This window comes from Talpa occidentalis, unplaced genomic scaffold (assembly GCF_014898055.3).
Source record: "Talpa occidentalis isolate TD23 unplaced genomic scaffold, MPIMG_talOcc4v2.1 talOcc4.2, whole genome shotgun sequence".
NCBI lineage: Eukaryota > Metazoa > Chordata > Mammalia > Eulipotyphla > Talpidae > Talpa > Talpa occidentalis.
The window spans coordinates 141414327-141427461 of NW_023602073.1; the positions used below are offsets into that span (position 1 = coordinate 141414327).

The 13135-nt window shown below is 39.6% G+C and overlaps 1 protein-coding gene across 1 annotated transcript in view; it reads right to left on the bottom strand.

Moving 5' to 3' along the window:
- The window catches only part of LATS1 (large tumor suppressor kinase 1), a 46736-nt gene that overhangs the window by 14408 nt on the left and 19193 nt on the right, over positions 1–13135 (bottom strand). Inside the window, exons 3-4 of the mRNA XM_037520558.2 lie at positions 12812–12959; positions 1423–2930 (exon numbers count right to left, since the gene is read on the bottom strand). Coding sequence (XP_037376455.1) covers positions 1423–2930; positions 12812–12959 — 1656 coding nt within the window. The remainder of the gene's footprint in view (positions 1–1422; positions 2931–12811; positions 12960–13135) is intronic.

Here is a 13135-nt window from a genome sequence, read left to right on the forward strand (position 1 = left end):
CTGCACTATGTGTGTTACCTCCCTGACTGGGAATAGAACGGCTTCAAGTCATAGCTGTGGTAGTGCTGTGACTTAACCCCTAAGTCACTGGGGCAGCCCCGGATTACAAGGTATCCTTTAGGTATTTTGCAACATTACAAAGACTAGTAAGTACAACTTATGAAGATACCAAAACACAGAAAAAACCAAGACCAACATGAAATACTTAGATTTAAAAGGAAGGAAATGTTTATTTTTGGCTAATAAATTATTTTGGCTAATAATTTAAGAATTTTAACAGAAAAAGAATTTTATTTGAAAAGTAGATTCTAGTAATAGAAATGCAAGACTAATTAAAATAAAGCAACCTCATGCTTCTGTTAGGATGCGCATCTGCATGCAAAATCTTTATATAAAGAGGGTGGCATGCCAGACTGAGTATAGAACCGTTTCTCTTAAAATCTTACTTGCCTACACAGTAATGGAGACTACAGAAGTCAGCAAAGCTTCCAACACCATAAAAGTTTAAATCAGCTATTAGTGAAAGTAAAGAGGAAAAAGGAAAAATAAACTAAGAAAATACATACAGACAGACCTTAGTAAGAAATCCTAAGGGCTAAAATATGGATAAGTCATATAGAGTATCATATGTATTTCTCATCTAAAAAAATTCAATTAATATCAGGAATAATAATTTAGAAATCAGATTAAGGAAAAAAGTCCTTTTAAAAGAATGGATTTTTCAACAAATTTATCACAAATTTAAGCCTCTTGGTTTATGAGTGACAGATATGAGTCAAACCTCTGACCTTCATTAAACATGATAAAAATCATAATGATAATAATAGCACCATCATAAAATCTAATGAAAAGATATATATGGACTCACAACACAGAATAAACTACACTATTTACTTATTGTGATCTCCTTTTTAGTAGCTTGATTTTATAATTTTAGCAAATTTTTCCAGTACATTATAAAAATTAAATTAGAAAGGGATATAACCAAAGGGAGATGTCTCTGACACTTTCTAGTAAGACAAAGTAATGAATAAACTCCACACCCCAAAATATTCTAAGTGTTTCATAAGTGTTTCAAGTGATGAGACCCAGATATTTCTAGCTTATTTTAAGATACTATAGGACAATGTATAAAACCTAGAAAATAACCCTTGCTCTAATTTCAACATACAGGTATTATGTACACCTAAACTATACACTGTAAATCATACTTTATTTATTACTGTATTACAGGAATATCTGACTAAATCCTGAAAATATTAAAAATTATTATAATCAAAAGTGCTTTCATGTTTATTGACTTTTAAATAACTGAAAATATATTTAGATATAAAAAGAAAAATACCAGAGCTTAATATTTTAAAATAAATACCAAGTAAACAGATGATCAAGTATAAACATGGACATTTTAAAAGGTTTTACCCGCATCATTTCATTCTCTAATTGCTTTTTACGATGCAGACGTTGCTGATGAGACTTCAGTACATTTTCTACATGTTGCTCCATAAAGAATTTAAATGCCTGAGGAGAGTAACTTTGAATACGAGACTCTCTTCGCTCTTCATCTTTTTTGTTTTTCCTAACGGTGATAGGTGAAGTTGTAATCTGTTTCTTTTCTTTATCCCCATTTTCAACGTTTTCGTAACTTTTTTCACCCTCATCTTCCTTGGGCAAGCTTGGCTGATCCTCTTTGCTCGATTTATTTATTGACTCATATGGAGGAACAGATGGATTCTGGTGTAGCAGATGTTTTGGATAAGGTGGCGGTGGACCTTGATAGTTTGGAGCTTCAGCAACAGGTGGCATAACAGTCAAATTAGAAGTGGCACCCTCAGAAAAAGGACTAGGTTGAACAGTTTGAATTGGCTGTGGCATCCAAGAAGGGTGGGTAGGAGCTAAAGCAGTCTGTAGCTCTGGTTTTAATACACGTATGCTTTTCACAGGCTGTTGAATAGGAGCTGGTGTAATAGCAGTGACTGTTGTAGCTGAAGGCTGAGAATTAGTAGAATGACTTGTTCTGTTTCCTAATGGGTTATTAAAAGAATTTGACCTCACTGGTATGTTAGGCTGCCATGTAGGAATTTCATGTCCACTGCTCGGGGATGACTGGGCTGGAGCAGAAGATGACTGAGGCCAAGTTGTTTGAAGTCCAGGTACATTAATGTTATAAAGTTCCATGTTATGACTGTTTCTGTTTGGCACCATCATAGATTGAGGAATATTTCCATTTGTATATGATGAAGGAGCACCAGATCCTCCTGTTTGTAAAGAAGGACTTTGTCCATTAGTTGGGGTCAGAGGATATGGAGGAGGTGGCTGCCGATTCACAGCACCAGGAGGAACATTCTGATGTATCATAAAATCAGTCTGACCGCTACCATTCTGAATTCCAGGTCTCCCTGGTGGGAAGTTAAATTTGTTAGAACTCTGCATGATGATTGGTTGTCTGCCAACAGGAACAGAACTAATAGCTCTCTGTCCCTGATTAGGAGGATTCATTGGGGAAGTATTCAGAGGGGGTGGAGGATAGCCCTCCTGCCAGGCTCCAGGGGGAACGGGAGAGATTCGGGAGATGACATATTCCACGTTCCCAGAATAGCGCTTTGTTTGAGAGTTTGGTTCCCATGAGGGAGGAGGTGGCGTTGTACCTCTTGGAGGAGGAGTCTGGCCTCTTGGAGGTGGTGGAGGAGTGACACTCCTTACTTGAGGAGGTGGCGGGGGGTTGACTCTCTGTCCATTGCTAGGGTGGGCTTGAGCAAAGGCTGTTATACCAGATCCTGATAAAGGTCTTCCTACATCTGTCTGTGAGTTGGGACTTTCAGAACGATAAGCCACACTTTCCCCTAGTGGTGGGCCGTGTCTCTGAGGAACTAAGGACTCTTTAGAACCTTTCCAGCTTTGTTTGCGGTTAACCGATTGTTGCACACTCCCTATGATTATAAAACAAAGGGGAAAAAATGTTAATTCCAACATTCATTAAATAATAATTCTTCTCTTTCAAGAATTAGAAAAATCAAATTTTTGTAAGTAGTTTTTTTTTTAATTTTTTTTTTTTTTATAGAGGCATGATTTATTTATTTGTTTGTTTGTTTGTTTGTTTTGTTTATACATGCACTGGGTACAGTCAGAAGCGCGGGAGGGTGAGAGAATTCACCAGGGCCAGAGCAGGGAGCAGAGCAGGCAGAAGGACTGAAGCACACTGCTGAGGGAGCAGCGGGCGGCAGGAGAGGTCTGCGCGCCATGTGGGACCCTCCTCTGGTGGCCGGGGAGCAGCCGGGGATCGAACCGGCGCCACTGAGGCCGCGGGCAGCTTCGCAACCCAGCGCTCAACCGCTGCGCCACCGGGGAGGCCCTTGTAAGTAGTTTTAACTTTTAAATTTTTATTTTTGACTAGGTAATACATTCTCATAACTCAAAATTCAAGAGGTACAAAAGGTTATCTACCTTGGTCCTTAGCTAGGCAGTTTCCTCACCTGGTAATTAATTTCATGAGTAGGATATTTTAAGAACACATAAAAAAATAGTATACCAGGCCTCCCCTGGTAGCGCAGCATTTGAGCGCTGGGCTGTGAAGCTGCCCGCAGCCTCTGCAGCGCCGGTTCGATCCCAGCCACTGGCGAGGGTCCCACTTGGCGCGACAGACCTCTCCTGCCGTCCGCTGCTCCCCTCAGCAGTGTATTTCATAGGTCTGCCTGTTCTGTTCCCTGCTCTGGCTCTGGTGAATTCTCTCACCCTCCCACGCTTCTGACTGTACCCAGTGCTTGTATAAATAAATAAAATAAAATCTTTAAAAAAAAAAAAAAAAGAAAATAGTATACCGTTTAGATATAGTATTGTGCCTGACTCTTTTCATTTAAAAAAAAAAAATCAAATATTCTGTATATTGTTTCTTCACTTAAAAAAATGTTGTCATGCACATCACCCAAAGTAGTGATAGTGAAGGCAAAGATAAACAGCTGGGACTACATTAAAGAGCTTCTGCACAGCAAAAGAGACAATAACAAAAACAAAGAGAAACCCCACCGACTAGGAGAACATTTTTGCACACAACACTAATGATAAAGGACTGATCACAAAAATCTACAAAGAGCTGATAAGACGCAACAAAAACAAAGAAAATAATCCAGTCAAAAAATGGGCAGAAGAGCTAAAAAGAAACTTCTCTGAGGAGGAAATGCAAATGGCCAACAGGCATATGAAAAAATGTTCAACATCACTTGCAATCAGGGAAATGCAAATCAAAATTACAATGAGATACCATCTTACACCAGTGAGAATGGCACATATTAAAAAAACTAGCAACAATAAATGTTGGCGAGGATGTGGAAAAAAAGGAACTCTCCTGCATTGCTGGTGGGAATGCAAACTGGTCCAACCACTATGGAGAGCTGTGTGGAGATTTCTTGACCTACTAAAGATAGAGCTTCCATAGGATCCAGCAATTCCACTCCTAGGTATTTACCCAAAGGACACAGAAACAGTAATTCCAAAGGACACCTGCACCCCTATGTTTATAGCAGCACTATTTACAATAGCCAAGCTATGGAAACAACCCAAATGCCCAAAAGTAGATGACTGGATCAAGCAGATGTGATACATATACACAATGGAATATTACTCAGCAATCAAAAAAGATAAACTCATGCAATTTGCAGCAACATGGATGGCACTGGAAGGGATCATGCTCAGCGAAATAAGCCAGAAAGAAAAAGAAAAATACCGGATGGTCTCACTCATAGCAGGAATTTAGAAAACCTAAATCAGGGACCAGGAAAAAGACTAATTAATACAAAGTAAAAATCAAAATCAACAAGCAATTATAAACCAGAAACACACTACCAGGAGTGGGGGGCAGGTAGAGGTAGGGGTGGAGAAAGGAAGGACTAGGGTTAAAATAAGGGGGGGGTGCAATTGTACGGGGAATATAACCAAAATGAAAATGCAAACATTGTGCAAAAATGAAAAATGATGCAAGAATTATATAAAACAAAATATTAAAAAAAAATGTTGTCATGATTTCTCCAAATAGGAAGTGAAAATAGCCAACAGGCATATGAAAAAATGTTCAACATCCTCATAATCAGGGAAATGGGAATTAAAACCACAACGAGATACCACACTACACCAGTAAGAAGGGCACATATTAAAAAAACAAGCAACTACAAATGTTGGCAAGGTTGTGGTGAAAAAGGAATTCTCCTACATTGCTGGTGGGAATGCATATTAGTCCAACCACTATGGAAAGCTGTGTGGAGGTTCCTCAATCTACTGAAAATGGAGCTGCATACCCAGCAATTCCACTCCTAGGGATCCACCCAAAGGACACAAACGTTAATACCAAAGAATACATGCACCCCTATGTTTATTACAGTATTATTTATAATAGGTAAGACTTGGAATCAACCCAAATGCCCACAAATAGATGACTGGATCAAGAAGATGTGATATCTATACACAATGGAATACTATTCAGCAATCAAAAAACATAAACTAATGCCATTTGCAACAACATGGATAGAGCTTAAAGGATGGAGCTTATGGCTCAGTGAATTAAGTCAGAAGGAAAAAGAAAAATACTGAATGGTTTCCCTTATAAGAGGAATATAGGGGATCAAGAGAAAAACAACCTAAAGAGACAACTATAAATTAGAGGCATTCTGCAAGGAAGGGGAGGGAGAGGGATCAAAATGAGGGCGGAAAGAGCACAAGGGACCATGGAGCTGGTGCACAGGTGAATTGGTGGTGGAAATTCTATGGGGACTACACCTGAGAAAAGAAAGCAAACATTATAAAATATAAATAAATAAATAAATAGATTAAAAAAAAGGACAATATTGTCATGGTATTTCATTGTATGGTTATACTCTAATTTATTTAACAGTCCCATCTCTGATTCTTAAGGTTTTTTTGCTTTAAAAAAAAAAAAGAGATAAAAAATTTTTGTAGATAGTATTTCCTTAAGTATATAAATTACTAAAAGTGACATCATTGAACCCAAGAGTGTGACCATTTGTAATTTTGATAGACAGTTGTACATTTTGATATGGCTGCCCTCTCCCCACACATACATCAGTATCACTTTTTTTTTTTTTTAATAGAGGCATGTTTATTTATTTATTTATTTATTTGTTTGTTTGTTTGTTTTGTTTATACATGCACTGGGTACAGTCAGAAGCACGGGAGGGTGAGAGAATTCACCAGAGCCAGAGCGGGGAGCAGAGCAGGCAGAAGGACCGAAGTACACTGCTGAGGGGAGCAGTGGGCGGCAGGAGAGGTCTGCGCGCCATGTGGGACCCTCCTCTGGTGGCCGGGGAGCAGCCGGGGATCGAACCGGCGCTGCAGAGGCTGCGGGCAGCTTCGCAACCCAGCGCTCAACCGCTGCGCCACCGGGGAGGCCCAGTATCACTTCTAAAACAGGAAAAAGACAGCAGGGAGTAATAAGCTGAACACTATACAATGTATATATTTTATACAGAGTCTCTCTCTCTCTTTTTTAAAGATTTATTTATTTAGGCATACAAGAATGGGGGTACAGGCCAGAGGTGTGGGCGGTGAGAGGATCCACCAGAGACAGAGTGGGGAACAGAACAGGCAGATTGACTGAAATATACTGCCGAGGGGAGCAGCGGGTGAGTCAGGAGAGGTCTGCTGTGCCATGTGGGTTGCTCCCTGGCCGGGGCTCGAATTCATGCTGCAGTGGTTGCCAATAGCTTGATAGTGCTAAGACTTAACTCCTTGCACCTCCAGGGAGGCCTTCATTTCCCTTTTTTTAAAAAAGATTTTTATTTTTTTATGCATACAAGAATGGGGTATAGGCCAGAGGTGTGGGGGGTGAGAGGATTCACCAGAGAGAGAACAGGTGGATCAGAACAGGCGGGGAGCAGAACAGGTAGATCTACTGAAATACACTGCTGAGGGGAGCAGCGGGCGAGAGAGGAGAGGTCTGTTGTGCCATGTGGGTTAGCTCCCTGGCCAGGGATCGAATTCATGCCGCAGTGGCTGGCCATAGCTGGACAGTGCTGAAACTTTAACCCCTGCACCACCAGGGATGCCCTCATTTCCCTTTTTAAATAATAAATCTGTCCTTTTGGATATTAAAAAAATGAATATAAAGTACATTTGTATAAAATACAATATATATCAAATATACACTCCAACAGGCTTAAACATTTAAGTGTTAAAAATGAAACTGTACAAACACTAGGGGAAAATAAGTGACCATTCAATAACATTGTATTATTAAACCTATCATAGAGGTAGCTTACTGAATCTCCTGGGAAGCACAAGAGTATTTCAAGTATAACAAAGGTAGAGAATATACAGTAAAATACTGATACCTTAATACATAAAACATACTGTTTTAAAAAAAAGAAATATCCCAAAACTTCAAAAGTCATCATCATCCTGGGAGAAAATATATTAAACAACAGATATAAGCAAAGTGGTGAATATTCAGCATGTAGTTTAACGCTTCATTTCATCAAATTTGGGCACCATCTCGGGTCTATGACTTGAAGGAAACTCATCTCTCTGGGCAAGCCAGACAAGTCCTCTGGCCACTGGACTTAGTCTTACCTTCCTCAGAGTCAGCTGAGGCTATATTTAGCAAGTCGGTCAGTCAGCTTTTACCAGTTAAAATCAAAGTCTCCGTAACCCTGGAGTATACAGCCATCTCTTCTGTTCTACAACTCCTATAAAGCTGTGTTCTTCTATTTCCCAAACCCTTCTACTAGTGCCCTCTAGATAAGCTTTGCTCTATGACCAGCAAATGCTCTTGTATCACTAATCTCTGTTCTAAGCTTTCCCACCACCTCCTAAAAGCTGGTTATCTTCTACTATTTATTACTTTCCTTTCAGCCCAATTTGGGTTTTCTTTAAAATTAAACTAGGCTAAGTTTATTTGTATTAAGGTGGGATTCTATGTCTCTACTTTCATTTACGCTTCCAGATCATTATTTCTCCTTTGTACTTTTTAAAAAGTCAGGTCTTTCAAAGCTCATGTTATCTGGGAGCCCATATTCACTGCTCTCACCAAATAAACCCCTAGTGCTACTAGGGTAGCACTTGATCTACCCTAAACCCTGCCAACATTCTGTAAGTTCAATATACATGTGGAGGAATCCTGTATCACCCTAACCTCTCAGTTTCTTGAGTAATTCCCTTGTACTCCACCTCAAATATCAGCCCCAATATCACAATTATTATTTTGATTTCACTTATTATCTCCTCCCTTTTCAAAATCACTAACTTTTATACCCTTGGACCACAACTTCTCCTGTTTAACTACTCCTACTGCAAATGTTCTCCAAGACATCATCAAGACCTCCAGTCTTAATACCCATCTCTGTCAGTTCTCCCTTTTTTAAAAAAAAAAATTATTTATGCATACAAGAACTGGGGTACAGGCCAGAGGTGTGGGGGCGGGGGTTGAGAGGATTCACCAGAGACAGTGAGGAACAGAACAGGCATATTGACTGAAATACACTGCTGAGGGGCATAGCAGGCAAGTCCAGAAAGGTCTGCTGCACCATGTGGGCAGCTCCCTGGCCGGGGACTGAACTCGTGCTGCAGTGGCTGTGGACAGCTTCACAGTGCTGCGACTTAACCCCTTGTGCCACCAAGGAGGCCCCAGTCCTCTTCTCTCTTTATGGCACATTTTAGTCAATTTAACCCATGGTCCATCATTCTTTCTTCACCCTGTGTTGCTTTTCTCTCTCCTCATTTCTATTCATTCATTAACTATCTACTGAGTATCAATAAGCCATACACTGCCCTACACAATCCAAGGACAATGGTGAACAAAATAACCCTGGCCCCAGGCAGCCTACATTCTTGGAGGAAAGAGACTGACATCACACAAGTGAATAAACAAACAAAATAACATCAGAGTATGATAAATACTATATGAAGTAATCAAATGGTGTTGGATGACATAGAGTAAGAGGACAGCTCCACTGAGGAGATGACTTATGTTCCAAGACTGGGCAAAGGTCCTGAGGTGGGAACTTAGTATTTTTCAAGAACAGGAAACCCAGTATGGCTTTAGAACAGTAAATGAGGGAAAGAGTGGTACTAGATAAAGTTTAAGAGTAATTTGGAAGCAATGAGAAGCCAATAAAGGCAGAGAAAGAATAAGCTCTGATTAAGAACTTGCTATTACCCTTTCAGCAATATTTTGAACTTTTTTTTATCTCTATCTTATTTTGTATTTGCTTAGTAAGACTCTACTCAAGGGTGAGTCCAGCTATCTACTTTTTTCATGCCTGCTAGAAAAAGCTGATACAAAGAGCACATTGATTCCACCATAAATTCATAATCAGCACCTTCAAATGGCTTCAGTACTGTCAAGAAATCCTTTTTCCTTTGGTCTCTACTATGACTCCTGCCAGTCCTCAGTCCCCTCAAATCATCAGCACCATTTCTTAACCAGCACTCTCTGAAGACAACTTGATTTTTCTACCTCCCAGAAAACAGAGGAAACCGAAAGGAACTCTCTCACCTTCCCTATACACCCTAAGTCCACCTGCTTTGGTTAGAACAATATGGTTGCTTCTCTTCCTCCATAAAGATAACCAACTCTTATCCTATACTTCGGATCTTTTCTTCTCCTGGCTTCTCAGGAAACTCATTCGACTTTCCCTAATTTCATCTTCTTAACTGGAACCTTGCAGTCATCTTTTAAATATGCCTAAGTATTTCCTAATTAAAAAATAATAAGACTCTCCTGCAATCCCACACAGACTGCTACCTCAGAGCATTATTTGATACTGGCTACAAACTGGTATTGGCCCAATATGAGATAAATATGGGCGGTGAGAGGAAAAAAACTAAAAACTTTTATAGAAAACTTTTCCACTGCTATCCACCTACTCCAAATTATCTTCATTTCTCAAGAAATACTGCATCTTGTAGCAAGCTGATCCAGACACTCTGCAAGACTTGCTCTATTTGATTTTTTTAAAATACAAATCTAATCATGTCACTATCCTGCTTGAAATGCTTCCATAACTTTCTGCTGCTCTTAGGATAAAATCAATAAACAGTCCTGTACAGTAAAGTCCCTATGTACTTCTCCAGTCAGATCTCACATTCTATTTTCAGTTTTCCACCAACATTCATTCCTTTAAATGTAGCGTCAAAACCTACCAACAGGAAATTAACCCTTGTCTTTCTTCAGATACCAGCTCTATTATCAGTTGCACTCTCCCCTCTTCCTTCACACTTACACAGTTGTAATTTTATATGTCTATGACTATTTTTTTTTAATTTTTTTTTTATTGTATAGAGGCATGTTTTATTTATTTGTTTGTTTGTTTGTTTTGTTTATACAAGCACTGGGTAGAGTCAGAAGCGCGGGAGGGTGAGAGAATTCACCAGAGCCAGAGCGAGGAGCAGAGCAGGCAGAAGGACCGAAGTACACTGCTGAGGGGAGCAGCGGGCGGCAGGAGAGGTCTGCGCGTCATGCGGGACCCTCCTCCGGTGGCTGGGGAGCAGCCAGGGATCGAACAGGTGTAGCAGAGGCTGCGGGCAGCTTTGCAACCCAGCGCTCAACCGCTATGCCACAGGGGAGGCCCTGTATATGACTATTTGATCTCTCTTACTAGAATGTCAGATGTGTAAAAGGCATTCTATACCTAATGCTGAGCAAAGGGCCTAAAACAGTGATTGAACAATAAAAAATTATTGAATAAAAGGGAGAATGAGTAAAAAAGATCTTTTATAAAGCAGTAAGAAAAAGACAAACACAAATTTAACATAGAATTAAAGTGTCAATTAAAAATAGCCAATAAACAAATGTTCAAGTTTGCCAATGATCAAAGAAATGTGAATATAAATGAGATAGTATTTTCATAGTCATTAAATAAACAAAATGATAATACCCAGGATATGTAAAAACAGGCATTCTCCGGCCTCCCTGGTGGCATAAGGGGTTAAGTCTGAGCTCTATAACCACTGCAGCACAATTCGATCCCTGGCCAGAGAGGGTGACCCACATGAGGCAGCAGACCTCTCCTGTCTCACCCGCTGCTCCCCTCAGCAGTTTATTTCAGTAGATCTGACTGTTCTGCTCCCCACGATGTCTCTGGTGAATCCTCTCACCTGCCTCACCTCTGACCTACACCCTAGCTCTTGCATGCATGCATAAATAAAATAAATCTTTTTTAAAAATAGGCATTCTAGGGCCTCCCTGGTGGCGCAGTGGTTGAGCGCTAGGTTGCGAAGCTGCCCGCAGCCTCTGCAGCACCGGTTCGATCCCCGGCTGCTCCCCGGCCACCGGAGAAGGGTCCCACATGGCGCGCAGACCTCTCTTGCCGCCCGTTGCTCCCCTCAGCAGTGTACTTCGGTCCTTCTGCCTGCTCTGCTCCCTGCTCTGGCTCTGGTGAATTCTCTCACCCTCCGGTGCTTCTGACTATATCCAGTGCTTGTATAAATAAATAAATCTTTAAAAAAAAAAAAATAGGCATTCTCATTTTAAACTCATAGGGAGAACATAAGAGTCACCTTTCTGAACAGCAATATCTAAAAAAAAAATAAAAATCTTAAATTAAAAAAAGTCCTTTAAAATTTATGAAATTATCAGCAATGTACCAAAAACATTAACTTCAGTGCTGTCTATAATAGTAAAGTGAAAAAACAAGGAAAGGAAACAAGGCAAATGTCAAAAAATGGGAGACTGGCTAAATAAAGTATGTAATAAGTCTATTTTAATGTAGTCATTTTTTTTTTTTTTGTGGAACATTAAATAAGGAAAGTTATGCACAGTACATGAAGTGAATAAAGTAGCAAAACTTTGAGGAATAAAGTAGCAAAACATGACCCCATTTTTTCCTAAAATAAAAATCAAAATGCACATAAATAATAAACCCACTCAGATTTTCTGCAAGGAAAGTGTAAAACAAAACACACTAATTAATGTTTCTTTTTGCTTATTTACTTTCAAATATCCTATGAAAAACATGTTCCACTTTTATAAAATTAAGGAAAAAAAAAAGTCTGAATGACATTGTTATTTAAAAAAAGTAAGTATTTCAGGGTCTCCCTGGTGGCCTAGGGGTTAAATCTCAGGCTATCACCGCGACAGCAGCAGACCTCTCCTGTCTCGCCCCCCCCCTTCCCCTTAGCAGCGTATTTCGGTAAATCTGACTGTTCTCCCCACTCTGTCCCTGGTGAATCCTCTCACCCCTTTCACTGCTAGCCTATACCCCAGTTCTTCTATGCAAAAATGAAAAAAAGAATAAAGTTAAAAAAAAAAATTAAAAAGTTAAATAAGAATAAAGTTAAAAAAAAAAAGAAATATTTTAGGGGACCTCCCTGGTGGTACAAGGTTTAAAGTTTCAGTGCTATCAAGCTATCACCAGCCACTGCAACATGAGTTTGACCCTCAGCCAGGGAGCTAACCCACAGGGCACAGCAAACCTCTCTTGTCTTGCCCACTGCTCCCCTCAGCAGTGTATTTCAGTCAATTTGCCTATTCTGCTCTCCACTGTCTATGGTGAATCCTCTCACCCCTGCACTTCTGGCCCCAGTTCTTGTATGTATAAGTAAAATAAATCTTTTTAAAAAATTTAAGTTGCAGTTTTACCAGTCAAAGAGTTTGTCAACCTAGGCTGCTCCTTATCAGAATTACCTATGGAAATTAGGACTCCATCCTCAAATTCATTTTGGAATAACACCATAACATTATAATCCTAATCTGAGACTTTTACTTACTGGGATACTTTAAACAGTTTCAAGGACTGAAGATCTGACAGATCTAAATGTTTTAAAAATATAACAGCAGGGACTGGAAAAAAAATGTATGATTAATCACCTGGTTTCAAGCTGGCATTAATAGGTCTGGCAGCCGCTGCTGCCATCTGTTCCCGACGAGGATCCTGGTAACTCATTTTACTAATGAACTCAATTGCAGCTTCTATACTTCTGTTGTTAGTTTTTTGAAGAGCTTGTGCAACCATGTCCTAAATGAAGTTTTAAAAAAGAAACAAAATTTAAATTGTATAATAAGAGGAAAAAACACTAACTTCTGTTAAAGAAGTTCATAATTATATAGGACAGGACCCCAACCCATAATAGTAATGTTCTGTTTGTAACTACTCTAGAAATCCACACAATCAAATTACTGAAGAAAACAAAA